This window comes from Asparagus officinalis, chromosome 1 (assembly GCF_001876935.1).
Source record: "Asparagus officinalis chromosome 1, Aspof.V1, whole genome shotgun sequence".
Lineage (NCBI taxonomy): Eukaryota > Viridiplantae > Streptophyta > Magnoliopsida > Asparagales > Asparagaceae > Asparagus > Asparagus officinalis.
The window spans coordinates 39,179,774-39,203,696 of NC_033794.1; the positions used below are offsets into that span (position 1 = coordinate 39,179,774).

At 37.5% G+C, this 23,923-nt stretch overlaps 1 protein-coding gene across 1 annotated transcript; it reads left to right on the forward strand.

Annotated features, from left to right (window-relative positions):
* Positions 8,308-23,268, forward strand: LOC109823079 (plant cysteine oxidase 4-like). Its single transcript, XM_020389377.1, has 6 exons — positions 8,308-8,563; positions 11,352-11,735; positions 12,644-12,804; positions 12,985-13,132; positions 22,324-22,527; positions 22,895-23,268. Exons 2-6 carry the CDS (start codon positions 11,636-11,638, stop codon positions 23,032-23,034), a joined length of 753 nt encoding a protein of 250 aa, XP_020244966.1. The 5' UTR covers positions 8,308-8,563; positions 11,352-11,635; the 3' UTR covers positions 23,035-23,268.

Genomic DNA, 23,923 nt, shown 5'->3' on the forward strand with positions numbered 1-23,923 from the left:
ATGATTGAAGCCCAAAGAGCAAAGCCCATAAAAAAATACACCAAGGAAGCTATGCTTGGACTTGGATGCAAAGAATGGGAATGAAATGGACTTGATTGCAAAAAAAAATCTCCAATCATGTGACCGGACCACTGCTGCAGAGTTGGTATTTAATTTTGAAATTCAAAAGCAATTGGACTAGACTGCTGGACTTGGATGCAAGGATTGGGCCTGATTTTCACAAGAAATTTGTGAATTCAAATGAACTCTCCACTTGGGCCGGACTTCAAAATTCTCTTGAATGCTGCAAATTTCCAAATGCCAATAGGCCACTTGCTGATTTGGACTTGATTTATGTGAATCTCTTGAATGCTGCAAATTTCCAAATGCCAATAGGCCACTTGCTGATTTGGACTTGATTTATGTGAATGTGCCACTTGCTATGGGCCGGTTGCTAATTTTGATCAAATGAAGACGGATGATTGGGCTTGCTTGGCTTTTGATCAAATGAAGACCGGATGTGGGTTGCAACTTTTAACTTTGAAAATCAAAATGAATCATTGGACCTGCTGCAGAGAATTAATGTGTGCATGGGCCGAAAATTGATTGTTGCAAAATTGGATTTGTGCTTGTCTTGGGGCTCAAGTTTGATCCAATGGCTCTCATTCACTGATGTTTACTATAAATAGGGGTAGAGAGTGAGGGGTTAAGGGTGTGAAAATTTTTGTAACTCCTTTTGGAGAGGAGGGCTACTCTTAATTGAGAAGGCCTTCCAAAATTATAACTTTTTATTGTAATTAATAATAATAATTTTTTCACCACTTTAAATTTTTCTCTTCTTCTCTTTGTTGGATGATGAAGATAAAGATGAAGATGGAGAATTATTTGAAGGTTTGCATTTCTTTTCTTTTTCTCTTTTATTGCTTATTAGTTTAGATTTATTTCTATGCTTGTAGTTAGATTTTATTTTCTTGTTAAATAGCCAAGAGGCTAGAACCCTCTTGCCTTAGATTTATTTTATGCTTATAGAGTAGATTTATTTTCGTGTATTTAATTCTTACAATTTTATTTTGTAGTTTAGATTTTGCAATTTATTTTGTAGTTAGATTTTAATTTCTTATACTATTCACCTTGAGGCTAGAACCCTCTTGGATTTAGTTTTTCTTTTTGTTTATTTTTTTTTTTTTGATTCGCCTTTAGGCTAGAACCCTCTAGGGAATCACCCTTTTCTAAGAAGTAGGTTCAATTTTAGATTATCCATATCTATAATTGAATCCATCATCTTTAATTTCTTGCATTTTCTTTTATTCTAGAATTTTGTTCTTCATTCTTGATTTTTTATTTGTTTCTTGATTTTATTCATTTTTTCCTTCTCACCTTATTAATCATACTCATTCTTTTTCAAATTCACTCTCACTTACACTTGCACCTATTTACACACCATTTTCACTATCTCAATCTCTTCACAATCACATTCATTCACCAATCTTATTTGTTACGCACACAACATAAGAACCGATTTTATATTTTCTCATACAAAACACCTTCCTCGTGGGATCGATATCTTAAATGCTATAACTTGACACGGTTGTGCACTTGCAACCTTTTTGGTACATGTTTATGCCGCATCAAATATCAAAAGATGAAGCTATCGATGCCAGCATCGATGCCATGTTTCTGTAGCAAGATTAAAGGCTGAAATTACATGTCTTAGGACTCAAGCTTAATCCAATGGCTCACATTCATTGTTGTAGGCTTTAAATAGGAGTAGAGTGTGAGTGGTTGAGGGTGTGAAAAATTTTATAACTCCATTTGGAGAGAAGTGTTACTTTTAATTAAAAAGACCTTCCAAATTTATAACTTTTGTTATAATTAATAAAAGAGTTTTTTTTCACCTCTTCATATTTTCTTCTCTTTGTTGGATGATGATGATAAAGATGAAGATTAATTTGAAGGTTTGCTTTTATGAGGCTAACCCCTCTTTTATTGTTAATTTTCTCTTTTATTTTTTATTTTTGTATAGTAATTTCTTTTCTTATTGTTTAGTAGTTTAGATTTACATTAATGTCTGATAGAGTAGATTTATTTTCTTTATTTTATTTTGCACTTTTAATTTGTAAAGTAGATTTATTTTCTCATATAATGTAGCTTTTTCATTTATTTTCTTTTCTTTTGCAATTTAGTTAGATTTATTTCTTTGTTCATAGTATAAATTTCTTTGTTTTCATTTCTCTTCTTTGTAATTAGTTTTTATTTTTTTTCATTCTTAAGATGTGGAACTAATCATTGTAGAAATCCTAGAATTATATGAAACTAGCCTAATTTCCTTTATAGTTTATTAATCATTCTCTTGCACTTAAACTGATTGTGTATAGGATAATCAACTAGAGAACTAATTGGTAGAAAAGAATTTGATAATATATACTTATCTTGAATGGTTTGATAGGTTATGCTTATGAATTCTAGAATTACTATCTAATAGTTTTTCTTTTATGAATAGTAACTTTGCTTAGATGATAATTTGATAGGTTATACTTTCCTTAAATTGTTTGAAAGTCTATGCCTAATAAATCTAAAGTAAAATATAATAAAAAGAGAATGATTCATAATTTATAATTGAAATTAGCTAGTGGATTCAATTCTAGTTTCCTCATATCTTTAATTGAATCCTCCATCTTTGCTTTCTTGAATTTTTTTATTCTTATTTTTTCATTTTCTTTCCTCTTATTTTCTTTGATTCCTTTCTCTCCTCTCAATTTCATTTTTTTTGTTTTGCATATATTCATAACACTCAACATATCTCTCCACAATCATACTCAATCATCATCCCTAATTGTCACGCACATAACATAAGAACCGATTCTAATTGTCTCTTACAAACACCTTTCTCACGGGATCGATAACTTTTTATACTATAACTTGATTGGTTGTGCACTTGCAACTTTTGAACATCATTTATGCCATGTTAGAGTTTTTTTATCATATCCATAAATTATCACTATAATATCTTCCAACTGGCCATAATATAATATATCAGCACAACTGGGTTCTGATCTTTTTTGCTAGAAAAACATTCCTGAGCAAAACAACCCATGACCCCACTATTTTGTGTTACCATCTTATCATTGGTCGCCACTATTTTAAACTTATACACATTAATGATGTGTTCACTATATCGTCTCACCTCATAGTAAGGACGTTGTGTGTGAACTAAAATTTCTTTAGATATTATGGTACCAACGACAAGGTCTTTATCAACCTAAATCAAACATCAATCGAAAATAATGATATTCAAGTTTGCTTAAAATTTTAAAAATAAAAAATACAATACTAATGCTACGCTACTTACACCAATTCTAAACCAATCGAGAAAATCTTTGATATGTTTTGTTTGAATATCATGTGCTGCATTCCTACCTGATATATTATTCTTAAGCTTCTCCAGATGTCGCTTATTTATACAATAATGAGATTGTATTGGTATAATAAAAGTAAATTATTCATGGGTGATCCTATTCTTAAATTATTATATATTACCTTCGATAATCACTTAAAATTTCAAGATTATTCAATACAAATGTATGAACCTACTCCAAGTTAGATCTGGGATATTTTACGAGTTTCTTCTCCTTAGTTAGGGTCTGATCAGTTGTTACACGATTACGCATGTAACGTGATACAAATATATGGCATTCATTGTTCACGTAACCTTCAACCAAAGAACCCTCCGGATGAGCTCGATTGTGAACTAGGCACTTCATAAACCCCGAATATCTATAATAATAAAAGCTTTATGCACTTCAAATATCTAAAATAAGTAAAACTTCAGCTAGGACAAATTAAAGATGTATACACTGCATATAAAATTAATGGACTAGGTAAAGTCCTTAACCTCTCAATTGGGTACATCCAACGATACGATACAGGACCCACAATTATAGCCTCTCTTACTAGATGTTGAGTAACATGGACCATGACCGTGAAAAAGGAAGGAGGAAATATTAATTCTAGGTTACATAAAATTAATGATACTTCTGCTCCAAGTTTTTTAAATTCATTTAGGTCTATAACTTTAGAGCATAATTTTCTAAAGAATCCACAGTACTCCATAATAATTTTTGATGCTTCTTTCTCCATATTATTACATAATGCAACCGGGAGCAATTGATATAGAAGAATGTGATAATCATGGGTCTTTAGGCCTAATAGTTTCCTCTCTTGCACCTGAACATTATTTGATATATTAGCAGAATACACATTTGGGGACTTTACTGATTGAGGACCTCACAAAATCTCTGCATCTGCTTTGTCGACATTGTAACACGAGAGGAAGGCTTATGTTTTTTCTTAAGTCCAACATCTTGTGCTTACAATACGGATATTCAATGCAGCTAAGTCTTAAAGAGCCCTTAGGTCGTCCTTTGACGTATTAGGATCTTAAAGGAGAGTTAAAACTATGTTGTCACAAACATTTTTCTCAATATGCATGATATCCAAGTTATGCCTGATTTTAAGCTTTTGCAAATATGGTAGCTAGAAAAAGATACTGAATTTACTCCATCATTTAGGTAATTTATTGACTCCATTATCAACATATACTTGTTGGATTGCTCTCTTCCTCTTCAGTGTCTTTTTCTTTTTGTCCGAGCCTCTAACTTTGAGTGAACCGTCCTCAGAATATCGGTTCTTTCCAAATCTTATTTTTGGAAGATGTTGAAGCAACTTTACAATATCAGCTCTGGTCAATTGACGTGGTTTATTCCTAGTCTCAACAGTGTCGTCATACTTATTGCTCAATTTTCTGTATCTGTAGCCCAAGGGCAACCATCTCCTGTTGAACTAATAACACTTTTGACTATATGATAAGTGAAAGCCTTCAAATTTTTGACCACATAATGGACAAGCAAACTTGTCTTTTGTAGACCAACCTGAAAGATTAGCATAAGCTGGAAAATCATTAATTGTCCACATTAGAATAACATGAAGTCTAAAAGACTCTTTAGCATGGGCATCATAGATCAACATACCCTCCGACCATAACTATTTTATTTAGCTCATCAATTAAAGGCTCTAAGTAGACATTAATATCATCACCTGGTCCTATGCTTACCAGGTATCAGCAAGGAGAGTATCATATACGATTGTTTCATATAAAGCAAGGGTGGTAAATTATATGTCATTAAGAAAACTAACCATGTAGACCAACCTGAACTCATAACCCCGAACGGATTGAATCCATCGCTAGATAGCCCAAGTTTGACATTTTTACATTCATGAGCGAAATTGGGAGTCGGCCAAAGGGTTGTGCCTTGGATTTATTCCTAGTGAGGTACCAAGGGCTTGTCCATGATGATCGATGAGAGCTGAAGAAATCGACCATATGTTGTGCATTGAGCTTACGTACCCTGATAAAAAGCCAAAGGCTTTTGACACGCCAGCCCGGAGGTTGGGTCACCTAGGACTTATTTTGGTGCCTAGGGCTTCACCATGATAGTTGATGAGAATTAGAGGATCCAACCACATGTTGTACCTTTGGGCTTACCCTGATAAAGAGCCGAGGGCTTGGAATCCGACTGAGAAGTCGAATGTCTAGAACTGTGAGGAGAGTTGACTGGGGCTTCAACTCCCCTATAGCCGAGAGACGACTGTGGGAGTCGGCTAAAGGGTTGTGCCTTGAGTTTATTCCTGATAAGAAACCAAGAGCTTTCTCCAGAGTGCCTAAGGCGCGGCTGAAAAGGACCTTGTAGGATGGGCATCTTCCATGTCAGAAATGGTGGATGAAATTTTAGCTAAGCTGTCGAAAGTTTCTGATGGATCTCTTCTCGAGAGTGTTCCACCAGAGCTTAGCACTCTCTGAAAGAGTGATAGGAAAATACCGACAGAGAATTGCTTTTGAGGCTTGGAGCATACTCATCACATCATAATAATTCTGAACGTGCTCGGAGGGGTCTCCCTCGCCCTTGTATGTCTCTATACGAGGCATTTTGAACTTCTCACAAGGGACATTCATAAGGTCATCTGAAAGAGGGTTGTTACTCCCGAAGATGCTTGCAATTAGTCTGTTGACTCGATCGTATCTAGAAGCTCTAATGGTAGCCGATGGGACTGGAGAGGCACGGTGGCGGAGAGTCATAAAGACTGCTTCTTGCGGCTGTGGAAGCCGGCTGAGAAGCTCATTGGAGAAGGCAACAAATTGCTCTTGGCAGGATTGAGAAATCATATGAGCTGTTGCTTCAAGCTGGGCTTGAGTAGCATAACTCTGATGAGGTCCTCTAGGACAAGATTGCTCACTTCTATCTTCAAAACTAGACATGTTCTCTCAAAAAAGAAAGAAGGCCCTACGGTGGGCGCCAAGTGTTGATGCTAAAGATCACACAATATAATCCAGAATAGGATGGTTGCGGTTGAGGCGTGATAGAGGATGATGAAGGGGATCTCTTCCTTTCCCAACTTTATGTCTGGCCACTGAGTTAGAGTTTGTGATCTGCACAGAAGAAGTCATGAGAGGGAGTGGTGATGATTCCCCCGTGGTACCTTCGACGATCAAGTCAGTTGATGAACTTGAATTTGAATGGAGTAATGGAACTATGTGTTCTTATGCTATGTGCATTAGAGATGATGATCTCTGAGATTAAGGTCAGGAGGAGAGTTTAGATTGCGAACCTTTTAGATTTCGAACCCCTTGGCTATAGCGAATAACATCTGCATATATAGAGGATTCCAAGGGCAGATTAGTCACTTTGGCCATGTAAATGACGGTAACAAGGTGTGAGCTGGAAGGTGAGTCATCCTTTACTCTATACGTGTCGGCTGGCGATAAGAGGAAGATCACTTTGACCTCGATTTGAGGAGCGATCGATGGGACGTGAGCTGATAAGCGGCGTGATGACGCATGGTCTATGAGTAGACATGATGTGACTTGTTGTCAGGATGGATAAGCTTTGGCAAAGTAATCTTTTAGCTTCGCTGAGAAGCAATGTCCCTCATGATGGGAGTTGACTCGTTGAGAGGAGTGACGACTCGTTGAGAGGAGTGACGGCTCACTGAGTCTACTAGGTTCTTGGTGAGTTGCCTGCTGTGAGAGGGCCGACTGGTACAGCCTTTCGAGTCGACATTGATGAATGTCGACTCGTCTGGTCAGCTGAGTTGGACTGCTAGCTGATCTCTGGCTATCTCTCCCGACAGTCGAGATGTTGATTCATTAGATCATATATCTGAAAACAGTTGTACCCCATAACAAATACTACCCTAACACACAAAATACTCAAACAAATTACTTCTAAATCTATTTTGTAATATAAAAGTTTGGTATATAAGGCGAGTCATTACATTTTGATATCACTTTTTTTTATTCTAAGTGATCGGGTACAGTGTTTTTAAATCATTTTTTATTAATTTTTCAATAATGTCGCAGCATTGTATGGGTCAATCTTGCTTGTGGTTAGCTAAAAGGCATATATGATTACTGTTTGTTTGTAAAAGAGAAAGCTTAAAAATAATTAATACTCATCACATAATTGGAAACTACTTTATTGTAGTAGTATATCCTTGAAATAGGACTCCTCATCATCGCTAATAGTGATGGTTCTTCTGCCACCTGTCTCACTAGCAATGTCGAATGTCATCAGTGCCCATTTTTTCTTCACTCTCTCATCACCGTCTCTCTCTACCATTTGAAATTCTTCTTCTTGGTCTCTAACACCTTCCTATCATCATTGACGTCATTCCTCTTTATTTTTCTAATTTTTTATTTATTAATTGGTTGAATTTTTTTTTTCTTATCTATCCATTTTTCATTAGCAATTAGGTTGAAGACTGAAAATGGGACAAAAGAAATCAGAATTTAGAATAGTTATTAAAATGATTAGATGGACAAAAAAAAAAAAACTTGTATCTCAGGAAATAATCCAAAAGAGAGAGAGAGGGAAAAAAGGGTCATTTGCAATTTGGTACTTTAACATCACACCATTTTTAGTTTTGGTTGCCCAAAGGTTTCCTGATACTTTTATACTTTAAAGTTTACATATTCTTTAATGTTGATATTTTAAAGATTTTCCCTTATAGTTTACTATCCTAAAGTTCACATCTAATTTATTTTTACCACTTTGATGCCAAAAAATTAGGGTACAAAAGCAGAAAATTTGTACAAATTCTGAGGTATCAAAGCTAGAAGTGTGTAAACATTAGGTTATGAAGTTCTGTAGAAAAAAACCTTTGGGGTACCAATGTTAAAAAATTTGCAAACTTGAGGGTCTCCAAGTCACAAATGGTGTTTAACTTGGGGTATCAAAGGGCAAATATACCAAAAATAAGGGAAAAAGCTACTGTGTTTTTTGGTTGGAGCTTCTGCCCATTTGACCGACCTCAGCTGATTTCTCCAGCAAAAGCACTGCTCTCTCTCTCTCTCCGTCTAGATTCTTCACTTTCACATGTCCTTTTAATCCCTAAATACCCCCTCCACTGTCGCCCTCTCTCTCGTTTCGATCGAGGGCATCGATCCCTCTCTCCTCAAAAGCCCCAATCTCAAAACCCTAGAAATCTCGCTCCGACCCCCCCAACAATTTCGACCCTATTCTACGCTCAAGTAAGTCTTAGTTGTGAAGTCATATTATTTATCCACCATTTTCTCTCATTTTATTGCAGTCTTGAGTTAGATTAAGTTAGTTCTTGGAGAATTTCTACACGAGTCACGCCTTTACTGGGGAGATTTTATCCTTTTCCCCAGCCGAATTGAATCTGTGTATCTGAATTGGAATTCTTATTACTATGGAGTACCCTTTGGTAGTTTCCTTTTTATTTTAATTTTAATTTTTAGCTAGATCAAGTAAGTTAATTTAAAAATTTATCATAGATCATGGTCTTATGGAGCACGTATGGTTATATATTAGGAAGTCTCATATTTATTTCTGTAGAATCGCAAAGATTAGTTTTATTTGAATCTTGTTTATGATGTTGCCTTTACAAACTCGGCCGAGTTTGTAAAGATAAAGACACCAATTAACTTAGACATGATCATAACCATGACCTTGTTGATGTTTGGTAAGTCAGCCTCACAATAAATGACCATTTTAAGTCTATCCTTTGATGATTGGCCTTTATTGTGCGTGAGCAAGGGGGAAAATAGTAGGCAATTGATCAAAAGGATACTTGTCCATAGGGTCAAACTGAATACATTTATGAAGCCACATTTGAATACCTTATCAATTTGATGATGATGATGATTATTGTTATTATTCTTGTTGTTATTATTCTTGTTGCATATCATCAATAGATGTTGGAAAGCAATAGACTTTAGGGTATCAAAAGAGATGGATTGGTATGCATCTATCAAGCATTTCACAAGTACTTAATAAGTTAATATGTATCGTGTTGAGTTAGCCCTTTACGAAAGATCCATGCATTTGGCATATTTGATCGTATCTTGTACTGATTTTAGTCAATTTTGTTGCTTTGGGTTCATGCCATTACTCTTATTTTTCTGGAATGGTCATGGCATTCAAACTCAGAACAAAGTGTTTTAAGTTGCCCGGTTTCTTAGACCCAGCTCACTCTTAACATGAATTGTAAAGTAAATGGGGTAAATTGTTGTTGTTACACATTAAGATCAATGTTAGTTCCAGGTTTCAAGTACTTGTGCTATATCTGATTTACTGATTCAATCTAGTGCGTTGGTCTTCTTGCTTATCTTCTATGCTTCCCTCTTTCTGACAAATAGTGTTCTACAACCAAATACATATATCAGGTAATGTGGCTCTGTTGTCTAGCTGTTGTGCTCATGTGTAATTGTAAAAGGGCTTGAAGTATATGGAGGTTATATTTCTCTTTTGCATCCTGTACTGTATTTTCTTAGTCTAATTTTCCATGTCTATTTGTCTATTTCTATTCTATCTAAGACAATTATAGCTAGGACCCTAGCTGTACCCATCTTCATCCTTATCTTAATACTTATTTGTGAGATCTCAGTCTTTTCCGTTTTCATGTAAACCTTAGTTACACAAACATATTTCATCTGTTTGTGGATTCCTCTAGAATCGAATGAAGCGCTAAACATGGGTTCAATATGCTATTAGCTACCTGATCATCTGGAATCTCAAGCTGGAAATTGTCATATTTAACTGATAATTTCCTTAATCTCACTTTTATGCATGGTGTATGTCTCCTTCTGATCTTGTTCTTCCAATTATTCGAAAGTGGAACTATGTTAGGTCAATAATGACCATTTGCTAATGTTTTCCTTAGTTGTTTTTTACTTTATGAAAGGGAATTAAACCCCTTCTACTCTACGAGACTTCTTTAAGGAGATTCTCAAATTTAAATCTTGGCTTGTTAACTCATTATATAAATCGATTAGGATCATGCACATTTAACAAGTAAAATATTCATATATCATCTTCCTTACAAACACAACATTATTTTAAAAGTGAATGACAAGGTAAAAGGCAATGAGGTCCTATGTCGTCTGAGGTGAGGAACGCTAGAAGAGGTGACTGCTTGAGTAAACCAAGACGACAAATCTTCAAACAATTCAAAAATGGTTCAAATAATATGCAATTGAACAAGATCTAAATAAATCACAACCGAATTTTCAAAGTCAGTACAAGACATAAACTACCTAAATAAAGTTATAAATACTAAATACTAAATAATAATACGAAATAGTAACTACTATTATAAATAATTAAGTGAAAAGTTTGAATTTTCAAGATTCTTGTTGTGGCATGACCTCAAAATAATATTGATAATTGGGTACATCATGATTAAAAATAACAAAAAATAAACCAAGAGAGAAGAAACAAAAAAATTAAAAACAAAAACAAACTTTCCTTTGTGAAACACTTTTCACGCCCTTAGAAATTCTAACAGCATCAAATACCTTTCATGCCTTATTGCACCTTTCTTAGGCGAGCTTTGATGAGCCAAAAGGCTTTGCCTTAGTCACCTTCATAGCTTGGCGATATGTGCGGCACTGAGGTACAAAACTGCCTCGCCTGAGCGCGTGAGGCTTTAAAGCGTGACACATTTAAGACATTGAAACACACACTATCTGATGAGTACAAACACACTGTAGCATACTACCTATTTACATATTGTTTTGTAATCTGGAACAAGTAAATCATTGATGAAAAGGGCCTAGTGCCTAATCTTTGTGTCATAGGCTTTCAGAGTTGATTGAGGGAAGGATTATTAGATTTAACTTCTATTTTGATTCTATGGAAATTTATCTTGTCAATTGTCTCAGTTCTGTCCAACTCACCCCATCTTACATCTACACACTGACACCATGTGCCACACTGTTTCTGCAGCCAATTTAGTCATTTATATATGATATATTTTTATTTTTATTTTTATTTTGTAATTATGGAATTGTGCAGGTATATATTGTGCTGGCAGAGCTTGATTGGAGGGACCGTATATCATAGCATGAGCATATTTCTACTTTCCTTCTATCTAACTGTGAATTTAGAGTTCTCCTTCGCTCTAGTATCATGTCCTCAAAGAGAAGCAAGGTGTTTAATTTAAATTAGGACATCCTGGGAGCCCATTTATTTGGCAAGTCATTTATACAAGTGAAGCTTCATAAGTGGTTTTGGAGTTTTTTTTAGCTTGATCTTTGTATTTGGTTGCATCTTTTCATTGGTCCGTTCGTTCTTGCACGATGCCCGTGATACGAAAGCTATATGAAGCATGTAAAGCATCATTTTCTCCCAATGGACCTATATCAGCTGAAGCTCTTGAAAAAGTTCGAGCTCGTTTAGGTGAGATGAGGTTTTCTTTACATGTTATAAAAAATGTCTTGGAAGTCAAATATGCTATTTATATATATCTAATCTGAAACAAAAAGAAGAAAGTTAAAAAAAATCTTTTGATGTATAAGTATTGGCCATTGGCAACTAAAGGAAGCCTGTTTTTTATTTGCTTAACTATCCTTCATTGTGCATCGTTGTAACATCGGGGTTGGCATGTGTTGATTTTGTTATTATGCACTACTTTTGCATCATTAGTGTATTTTGATGGTCATATTTAGTATGTAGTGCTATTAAATACCAGCCATTTGTGGCACGGCATATGATAACCACAAAAGAAAATACACAACGAGCTACATATAGCATAAATTTTGGGGTTTTATTTGTAAGAAAAGGCAAATACCATATTAGATATTAAAACTTTCTGAATGTGCAAATTTTCCAATCAAGATATAGGTGAAGGTCTCAATTTCAATATTATTTCAAATATAAAATGGAGACTTTTATGGAACAAATCTTAGAAGTGCGTTTTTCAATATCAATGCACCTCTAGAGGAGAGTTGATCCCGAGTTATTGCGAAAAGAAAAAAAGGGAAAAGAAGAAGAAGAAGAAGATTAGATTATGGAAGTCAATATTCTCACTCTTATTACTACTGCTACTACACCAAATCTCACTCTAAAGCCTAAACTTCTATTTTTCGTTTGCTTAAATGTTGGAGATTAAGGAAAACTGGAAGGTTTAGTAAATCCTTGTTATTTTTGCTAACTGGTAGATAACAACTTTATGTACATTTTATCCGTTTTCTTTACCTCGATAACAATGAGCACTATATTAAGTTCCAAAGTGGCAGTGGTGGATATGCATGTCTTCTTTTACATGGACGGACATAAAATATACAATATCTTCTATATTTATGCAGATGACATAAAGCCAGCCCACGTGGGTCTTGAACAGGATGCTCAACTAGTACGAGGGTGGAAACCTACAAATCCTTTGAATGGGAAAAAAAGCCGAAATGGGAGCAGTCAGTATTTGCCTCCGATTCAGTATTTGCACATACACGAGTGTGAAAGCTTCTCTGTAAGCATTAATGTTTCTATTTTGAAACAGCTAGTTCTTTTTGTCATGCAATAATAGTAACTCTTAGGCTACTAAGGGTTTGTATTATGTGATACTGGTGAATAAATTACTAGACATCTTTGACCAATATCATGATGAGAATTGGTGATTTATATGATGTTAATCTAAACATTTATGCAGATCGGAATATTTTGCATGCCTCCTTCTTCCATTATACCTCTTCATAATCATCCTGGAATGACTGTCTTGAGCAAGCTTCTGTATGGCACTTTGCATGTCAAGTCATATGACTGGATTGGTACAGAAGGATCACTTGATCCATCCAAAGGTGTGTGTTTCTCTCGTTTTACTTTATTAGTTTACTTTGATATTGGTGCCTAAATAGGGATGCATAACAACTTCTTGAATTCAATAAGAAAGGATTAATTAGGACATAAAACATATTGGTTAACGTCATCACTACGGTGAGATCAATTTTAACATCTTAAATAGCTGGTTGATTCTTAGCATATCAGCTAGGAAGTGATAATATTATAGGTAACGGAGGAATTGATCAAAAGCACCTGGTAAGAAGCAATTAAAAAGGATATAATAAAAGTTAACAGAGGAGATGACTCAAACTGGTACCAAACGGAAGAATAGGATTCATGTAGTATACTCTAAATTTAGGATAAAAGCTTTGTTGCTGCAGCTGTTGTGGATACCTTTGTGGTGCTGATTAATTGAGTTAGAAGTCTTGATTTGTTAGGCTTATATAAACCTATGTTGTCTTCTTCGCTACTCATGCAACATCAACCCAACCTATTATTAGTTCAAGGCTCTTCATTTTTCCATTTTAAACTTAATCTTGAGTTTTCGCCCCCAAGATATGATACGAGTCGCCAAGCGAGCACCTTTGATCGCGGAAGTATCAAAGGTGGGGTTGAGAAGAAAACAATAGGAACACACAAGACAATTCAATTGACGAAGGAAAATGCATTCTCTAGATTATGAAGAATTTCAAAGATTATAAAATTTCTCCCTCACAATCTCACTAGAATAAGGAACCTCTCTATTCTCCTTTTAATCCAATTTGATGATTAGAATCTCTTCTTTTATGTTTAGAAACCCTAAACAATCACTATTTATAGGGTAAACAACGTGGATGGCAAAATCATAAATAACCAAGTCAAAACTCAATCAGGATTCGTCTCGTCTCAAAACAGAGTCCATCTCGGTCTAAGAGACCGATCCGATCGATCGATGTACCAATACCGATCGACCATTCTCCCACTATCGGTCGACCATTCTCCCACTATCGGTCGACTGATAAGTGTCTCGGTTGACCGACCAGAGAACACGTTTCTCGTCCTGTAGTGTGTACTTATCCGGTCGACTGGTGCTGAGTATTCGGTCGACCGGCCAAAGACTTGTCGCCAGATTCCTGATTTCATCGTTTTTCCTACTTTTGACCGTTTTTGCCACCACCAATGGCTCTACCCACGTCTCTATTCTCGAACTCCCATGAGAATCATCTATCCTCAAGCTCTCATGATGATCGTTAAGTTCTCGAAGCATAGAAAAAGATACACCCGTATCATGGCTCCCCCTTTAGGAACTTGAAGTCCCGTTCAAGTTAGAACTTTACCTGAGGGAACTCGCGAGCCCCTCCTTTCCTATTGAACCATCTGGTCTTGCTAGGAACCTGATCTTGACGTCTGATCAGAAACGACTCCTTCGTCTCGCGTCTCGTCGTAGTCATATTCTGCTCCAAAATGCAATCCTCTTTCAGCGGTTATTCTCTATCAAACCACAAATTTTCAACGTGCGGTAAGATCACTTTGTCGTCACCCTCATTGTCCAACAATGGAGGCTCAAATAATTTAAAGTACTCGACATTAATCACCGAATACATGCCTAAGTAAGGTGGCAAATCTAGCTTGAAGGCGTCGTCACCAATCTGATCAAGAATCCGAAACGGATCATATCGTATAGGTTTTAAGTTCTCCCCTTCTCTTTTTAGCCACTCCTTAACTTTAGCCACACCATGTGACTTTTGTCAAAATTACAAAGAGCTCGATGTTGATCATGTTTTGCCTTGTATTTTGTTTATGATTTCTTTAACTGAGCTTCAACCGTAGCGTGAATCTGTGCAATCTTCTCTAGAAATCGTTGAGCTCGTTGTCTTTCGCTCCCTTTTTTGCCGTCGGCCGTAGTTTCACTAGAGAATACTAAGTCGAATGGACTTGGAGGTAAAAACCCATAACACGTCTCAAACGGTGATTTTTTCGAAGATCTATGAATAGCCCTGTTGAAAGCAAACTGAAGGTACGGTAAGCTCTCATCCCAAGTCTTGGGATGCCTGAAATTATACCCCGCAACACGTGAATCATAGTCCGGTTGACTACTTCTGTTTATCATGGATGAAAGGCCGTGTTCTTCTTCAATTTAGTGTCCATTAAACTCCACAAAGAATCCTAAAAGTGCCTGAGAAACCGGCTATCCCGATCCGAAATAATCGAACTCGACAACCCAAAGTGTTTCCACACATGTTCAAAGAACAACTGCATTGCACCCGCTTTCGTCATGATCTTCTTGTAAGGAATCAAGATCATCATCTTGCTAAACCGGTTCACCACAACAAACAAGTAATCATGTCTATGTTTGGTCGTCGGCAAACCTTCTAAGAAATCCATAGAAACTCTCCCACGGTCTCGAAGATACCGACAATGATAGATACAATCCCCTCTTGCTGTTAGAAGGCTTTGATATGCAACATAGCTTACACCCTCCAACATACTTGGTAACGTCCTCCAACATCTTTTGCCAAAAGACATGGCGTCATAGATTGAGAAGCGTCTTATGAATCCCAAATGACCTTGCACACGTGATATATGTGCCTCTCGAATCCACTGTAATCGATCGTCGTCCTTCGGAATGCAAAGTAACGTCCCACGATACAACAAACCATTTGCTCCAATCTCATACTCCCCCCTTCGACCAACCTTCGTCTGCTCGAACACACTATCGAAGTCTCTGCTAGATGTGTACATCTGTACATATTCTAAAAGAACCAAGGGCGGAATACGCATCGTCACCAATAAAGCTCTAACTGGCGGTCGAGATAACATATCGACCAACTTGTTCGTTGTCTTTTTTTTGTACCTAATGATGATGTTGAACGCCATCAAATAGGACATCCACTTCATGTGTCGTGCCTGTTGCAGCTTGGTTTGGGTATGTAGAAACTCCAATGACTTGTGATCTGAGTGCACAACCACCTCCTTACCCAAAAAATACACCCTCCAATGCTTGATCGCCTAATAGAGTGCATAAAACTTCTTATCGTAGGTAGGATAGTTCAGAATAGCACCCGTAAACATCCAGAATGGTATTCCACCGGCTTCCTATCCTGTGTCAACACAGCGTCCATAGCATAACTAAAAGCGTCAGTCTCTACCTCGGAGGTCCTCTGTAAATTAGGCAACGCTAACACCAGTACCTCCAATATCTTCCTCTTCAGTAACTGAAAAGCCTCATGCGTTCGTCCCCACTCAAACTGAACCTTCGCCTTTGTAAGACCATGTAAAGGTGTCGCATAAGTAGAAAAATATCGAATAAATTTGCGCAAATATTGGCAAGCCCCCCATGAAGCTTCTCACATCCGTTACTATCCTAGGCGCCGGCCACTTCGTGATCACCTCCATCTTGCTTGGATCTATTCTCCACTGGCTCTTCCCCACGATGAAACCGAGATACACTAGGTCGTCCTTCTCAAATTCGTACTTTTTCCCGTTAAGCTTCAGCTGTCTGTCCTGCAGCATTTTAAAAACCTTCTCTACATGAACAAGATGCTCCTCCCAGGTCCTGCTATACATCAAGATATCATCGAGATAAACTATCATAAAATCCTCTATAAAAGGTCGCAACAAATCATTCATGAGCCTCATAAAGGTCACTGAAGCGTTGCATAACCCGAACGACATCACCAACCACTCGAACATGTCCTGTTTAGTCTTGAACGCAGTCTTCCAAGTGGCATCCTATCGAATCCTCACCTGATGGTAACCAGACTTGAGATCAAACTTTGTGAAGAACCTTGCTCCTTCTAACTGATCCATAAGATCATCGATCTGTGATAGTGGGTAACGATTCTTGACTGTTATCTCGTTGAGCGCCCGGTGATAGTGGGTAACGATTCTGTGATAGTGAGATCCACGCACATACGCTAGCCTCCATCTTTCTTGGGCACTAACAACACTAGCAACCCACAAGGTAAACAACTAGGCACTATCACTCCCGTCTCTAGAAGTTCCTGAACTTGCTTCTTGATCTCCTCGGACTCTTGTACAGATGTGCGGTAAAAGGCTATATTCGGCAAAGAACTCTCTCCCGTCAACATAATCTCGTGCTCCACATTCTGTCTCGGCGGTAGCCCAATGATCTCCGAAAATAAATCTACATACTTGGCCTTCAACCTGTTAAGATCTCCCTTCTGAAGCTTGCTCAAGATAGTCAAACATACTCTACTCAGCTGCTCCTTATAAGGCCTAATGAATAATAAAACAAACTTCTTGCTTACATTCACTAGCTTTTTTGCCTGAGTCACCATCAAACTCGTCTTCTACGGAAGAGATGCGAAACAAAATATGAACTGCTCGTCATCCTTGGTGAACGTATATTTCTGGGCCCGTTTGTCGTAGACCGCGTACCTATCCCACAAATAAGGATTGCCCAGTATAACCTGAACGATATCACACGTGACCTCATCAATATACAACTCGTGGAGTGCAAATATGAAAGTGCATTGATTGATCACACTCAACCCGACTCCTTCTGAATCCACCCTAAAGGATAGGGCTTCGGATGCTTGACAGTTTTCAGACCTAGCTTCTGAACCAATGCTTCAGATATTAAATTCTTCTAGCTCCTTGGATCAATGATAACATTAACCAAGCTAGTCTTCACCTGCAATTTAAGAACAAAAAGCTGCTCTCTGGGGTCTCCGTCTTCCTTCGTGATCTGTTTTTCTGCTATAAGGTTGATACTGCTGTTATGCTCTGTCATCCCGGGGACTTTCTTCGGACCCTGTGCTATCACGTATGTCTTTTTCTCCTCCTTTAATTCCTTCGGTTTCAGATGAGGATACTTCTCCTAGCATCGATTACAAGTCAATCCTGCCTTTATTGAGTTTTTCTCTTCCTTTAATCCTTCTTTAATCCTACCTTTTTCTCCTCCTTTAATCCCTTCAGTATCAGATGAGGATCCTGTGCTATCACGTATGTCTTTTTCTCCTCCTTTAATCTCTTCGGTTTCAGATGAGGATACTTCTCCTAGCATCGATTTCAGAGGAGGATACTTCGGTTTCAGATGAGCCCTGTCTACTTGCAGTGATTACAAGCCAATCCTGCCTTCCCTGGGTCGCTCTTCTTCTTCTCCTCAGGTTGGGAGCCACTAGACTTACCTCCTGCTTGTTTGGCATCCCTTTCGGCTCGTTGCCCTTCTTTTGCTTGCCTTTAATGGCAATAACTTTCACGCTCGCCTCTGCAATTGACTCAACCATGAATAGCTTCATCTCCTTCCGGAGGTATTCGTTCAATACTTCATAAAGACCGAGTACTCCATCGCAATGTTGAGGACCATCACTTGTTGAAACTCAATCGTGTATTCTTGAACGGTTTGAATCTTTTGGCGCAAGCCGTACCATTTGTACCAGCGCTCTTCAATGAATCCCACCGGGTAGAACTGCTTTCTTAGCAACTCCTTGAATTTGTTCCACGACATCGCTTTCTTCTCCTGCTTGCAATAGGATTTTCACCATGTCAATGCGTGATTTGTAAGCTTCAATGTCGCAAAAACGATCTTTTTTTTGACGAATAGCCATAAGGAGTAAAATAAGTCTCCATACGCTCGATCCAATCATCAATCCTTTCGACGTTAACACTCTCATCATAAACATGAATCTTTACTCTGAAATCAATATTCAGATTTTGGTAAGGCCCCTTAACCCCATGATACGGAGCAGTCTTGACGGCCCCGACCTCCTCATCGGAATCTGAATTCTCACTGTCTCCATCGGACTTTACAGGTTTATTCTTGGACCTGGAAAAAGATTCGTCCTTTTTGTCCCTTCCATAGATGAGATCAACGAGTTGCGTGAGAGTCGACCCGATTGTTTCGATATGTTTCTCCAACGCATCAAGCCTTGTTGAATTGTCACTTTCCGTCATCTTCTTCTTCCTTGATTTCTGAACTTCTTCTAAAAACACAAGGATCTTGCCTAGCTTCTTGTATTGCGATTGAGTAAGGATCATACACAGGATACTCCTTTGTAGGATCTGATTTGCTCTGATACCAACTTGATACGAGTTGCCGAGCGAGCACATTTGATCGCGGAATTATCAAATGTGGGGTTGAGAAGAAAACAGCAGGAACACACATGACAATTCAATTGACGAAGGAAAATACCTTCTCTAGATTATGAAGAATTTCAAAGATAACAAAATTTCTCCCTCACAATCTCGCTAGAATAAAGAATAACCTTTCTATTCTCTTTTTAATCCAATCTAATGATTAGAATCTCTCTTCTTATGTTTAGAAACCCTAAACAATCCCTATTTATAGGGTAAGCAACGTGGATGACAAAATCGTAAATAACCAAGTCAAAACTCAACCAGGATTCGTCTCAAAACAGAGTCCAACTAGGTCTAGGAAACTGATCCGGCCGACTGATGTACCAATACCGGTCGATCGGTCTCCCACTATCGGTCGACTGACAAGTGTGTCTCGGTCAACCGACCAGAGAACACGTTTCTCGTCTTGTAGTGTGCACTTATCCGGTCGACCGGTGCTGAGTGTTCGGTCGACCGGCCAGAGACTTGTTAACATTAAAGTAGGTAGTTTGGATATTAACAGCAAGTTGGTCAAAACATCACCTTCGTTGGTAGATCATTTCATCATTTTAGGATGTTTTATGAGCTGATTATGTTTAGTTTTTATGTAAGGGTAATGACTTAGTAAGGGTTCGTGATTTGTGAGGCATATGCACGATCTTTTAGTTGAGGGTGAGATTTGGTGCAACTATATTGGTTGCTGCCTTTCTGGAGACCGTGGCTCGGAAAATAGCCTCTCCGCATATGGGCTGAGGTTGGGTACATCTGATCATCCCACCCACAATGGTGGGAGGCTCATGCAATGGACCGTACTTTTTATATTAGATTTTTTAGTTATTTTAATCTTTTTGTTATGCCTAACTAGTAGAAGATAGAACATTTTTGAATTACTTGTGATTCTTTTTGGATTATCTACTGTCAATTTCTTAGGCATTGTTCAATCCTTCAATTAAAAAGGAATTACCTTCTTCGTGAAATGCTATTTTTCGTGGTGATCGAGTTTTCTTAAGTTTTTTTTACCTTCAAAAGGTGATTGGCGATTGCCGGATGAACATCTATCCATAAATCAAGTGTATCATGTGTTGTATTATTGACATACTGTTAATTTTATAACCTTTGGATGAATGGGTAAAAAGTCCTTAAATCGCTTTTAATTTTTTTCATCAAGATTGTTTTTGGGTATGGATAATCACTTTAGGGATAAAAATCATGATGTTTAGTTAGACTGCTCATCTGTCATGATTTTTGAGGGAAGAAAATTTCTTGTGTTGGTGGCTTATTCTACCGACACATGCACATGAACATATTTTATGCTTTAATGATACGAGTCGCCGTGCGAGCACCCTTTGGTCGCGGAATTACCAAAAGGTGGGTTGAGAAGAGGATGACCAAAACACAAGAACAACTCAGTATAAGGCGAAGGAAAATACCTTCTCTAGATTATGAAGAACAAAAGATTACAATCTCTCCCTCACAATCTCACTAGAATCGAGAACAACCTCTCAATTCTCTCTCTAAACCCTAATACAATTATTAGAATTTCTCTTGATCACTTCTATCTGAGATCTGATTGTTTAGAACCCTAAAACAATCCTATTTATATGTGTGCAAACGTGGATGGCAATCTTGTAAATAAACAAGCCCAAAAGAATCAGGAATCCCTGCCAAAACAGAATCCAAAACGAAACAGGAAACCCAGAAATCGCGATCCGGTCGACCGCCAGGCTTGGTCCGGTCGACCGGCCAGAGAGTTTTCTTAAACCCTGCAGCGTGCAGGTTTTCCGGTCGACCGACATGTGTGCTGCGGTCGACCGGCCAGAGATCTGCCAGTTTACCCTGTTTCTTTTGCGTTTCGCTCCTGTTGACTTCTTTCGCCGTCTTCTTTGGCTCCATCCATGCTCCTATTCCCAAGATATGAGAATCTCCTATCCTCAAGCTCCCATGAGGATCACTAAGCTCCTGAAGAGAAGATACACCCGTATCATTTAAACTTTTTGGAAGGATTTGGAGCCAAATCCTTTCTTTGAGGTTTGATATTGTGGCATTCCTTTATTGAAATTCACGTTCATTGACGGGATTTTTCGTGGTTGCAAACTGTTAGACTGGATTATCATGTTGTCGGTATTAATGCAAAACAAAGATTTAAAAAAATATGTTAAAATTACAAAGCCTAGTGAATATAGTAGGCAATATCTGACATATTATATAATTGAGTATACGCTGGAATAAAAGTATGCATACATTCAAGAAGCGTCCAAAAGGTTTCGGTATGGTACGTACGGGTACAGGAACATGTCCGGTACAGGTATGACTTCTGATTAGAATTTTCCAGGCTACATAGTCTGGGGTAGAGTCAATCCAATTGAATAGTTAAGCTGGATTCCTAGTTATGGCTTATGAGTTAAGACTAATATAACAATTGTGGAGATAAAGCGGTTATGTGATGATTTATTTTGTAATCTTCTATGTCATAATTCTTGATGAATTAAAACTAACAAGCTATGAGTTTTGATGATTTATCATATTGGATTAGACCAAAAACAGATGAATCCAAACACTATCTATCTATTTTTAGGTCTTTTCTAATTAACAAGTTTTCACTGTGAGGCTAAAGCAGAACTATTTGTAACTTTTGGCGGTTGCGGTTCTGTTTGAAAATGTTGATTGTTGAATGATGATTATTTGACTTTAAATCTATAAATCAACATTTTAATCACAAGTTTTCTGGACTTTTTTTATTCTAAGTATAACTTCATTTAATCAATGTCTGATACTTTAAACTTCATAACTTCTTTTGTGATGGTAGTTATCAGGCAAAAGCAGTGTTATTTTCTGATTAGAACTTGATTGACATGCTTCGAATCTGGTATGGTACAATTGATACTTAAGACTTATCAGTATTCACTAGCATTCTCATATCTTAATTTAAACTTTATTAGATTACACTACAAATACCCGTGTTGTGCATCAGTATTCACTAGCATTCTCATATCTTAATTTAAACTTTATTAGATTACACTACAAATACCCGTGTTGTGCTTTTGCGGATCCATATAAGTGGTTATTGATCGTTGTCATTATCTTCTTCATGCATAACTTCTTATTAGAAAATCTTTAGTCTCTGATGCATTTCTTCTTGAATTTGTAGCAAGACCTGCAAAGCTTGTTAGAGATGGCGAAATGTCAGCACCATGTGGAACAACAGTTCTTTATCCTACTACTGGTGGTAATATCCACTGCTTTAAAGCTATAACCCCGTGTGCGCTCTTCGACATTTTAACGCCCCCTTATTCATCAGAGGATGGGCGACATTGCTCATATTTCCGGAAGTTACCAAAAAAGGATCTATCTGGTAATCTTTTATAGCTGTCTCAAGGTTCTCAGCTACTTGATGGGTTAATTGCAAATGGACTGTAGTATCTCGCATTGGAACTTATTACCCCAGTAGTTTGATTTTGGCAGATGCATCTAGATGAAACTTTTTGACCGTTTAACCCTAAGATAGACTCACTAATTTCACCAGGAGCAAAGGAGCAATATCCGCCAAAATTTCACCCAGGGTAAAAGATTTAAAAAAAAAAAATTGTTACCCGGAGGGTCTATCTGCCGGAATGAAACTTTTAAGTGATAATAAGTTCCGAAGCGCAATACTACAGGGGATCTGTGTGCAATTAACTCTTATTCGGTGGTTGTTTCTGACTCGTTCTTATCATCTTCAGATGACTATATAGAATACGCAGAAAGTATTTTACCGGATGGGATGAAGGCTTCTGAAGTGGGTTGGTTGGAAGAGTATCAGCCTCCAGATAGTTTTGTGATCAGGAGAGGGTTGTATAAAGGCCCTGCTCTTAAAATTTAGAGATATAAAGTTGGTGTAAACTTCCATTAGTTAGATTGGTTCCCAGTGGTAACATAGAGTTTCGGCCCCGTCATAATTGGGCTGTCATATGAGCTGTGAATAATTTATTAGAATAATTAGTTTCATTATATGCAGCAGCAGGGCATTTGTCAGTATAAATCACAATTTGTTCACTTTTATCGTCAACAACTGACGAGGAATAATATTAGGGTTTGGTCGTGTGTTGGCAATGGATCCTCCTGTTGTGATATCTCTGCTGTTGGTAGACTTTTGTCATAATAAAGACTTGAAATTTCACGTCCTGATTGGTTATTGGTGACTACCCGTTCGTTCACGTTCGTATCATCTGTTACCCTCGGTTGCCCGGTAGGTATCGTCCATCATTTATTTGGATCTTTTTATGCGGCAACGGCAAGCAATAGAGATCTTGGTGGCTCGCACGGATGCTCGTTTGCGGATAAGGTGAGTCGATGTCTCTGTATTTAGCTGTTAGAGGGTCTGCTAGGCCCTAAAGAGCTGAGGCCTGGCCCAATAAGAGTAGTCGGTATTGTTTGGCTGACGAAGAAAATAGGTGATGCGTCACCCATTTCGTTGACGTCGAAACCAATTACCTTCAAATTCGAGGGAGTTGAATGCAAAGTTAGCCAGGTGATGAGGTGGAAGTATCCTCTCCATAACGTGGCACTAAAAAAAGAAAAAAAGGAAAAAAGAAAAAAAATCTACCCTAGACCTAACCCGAATTATGTTTGAAAATTTTTGAACTTAGATTAAAATGTAAGGACTATTTCGCTAAAATGTTTGTTCTTACTTTAAAACACTATTGGCCTTGCATAATTATGTTTTCGTAAATTGAGTTCATCAAGCTACTGGGATAACAAAATTAACCCAT

Excerpts from the sequence above, each read along its gene's own strand:
- LOC109823079 (XM_020389377.1), top strand. The coding sequence starts at position 11,636 with ATGCCCGTGATACGAAAGCTATATGAAGCATGTAAAGCATCATTTTCT. Across the intron at positions 11,736-12,643 it reads AAAAGTTCGAGCTCGTTTAG|ATGACATAAAGCCAGCCCAC; the intron begins GTGAGATGAGGT and ends ATATTTATGCAG. Across the intron at positions 22,528-22,894 it reads ACCAAAAAAGGATCTATCTG|ATGACTATATAGAATACGCA; the intron begins GTAATCTTTTAT and ends TATCATCTTCAG.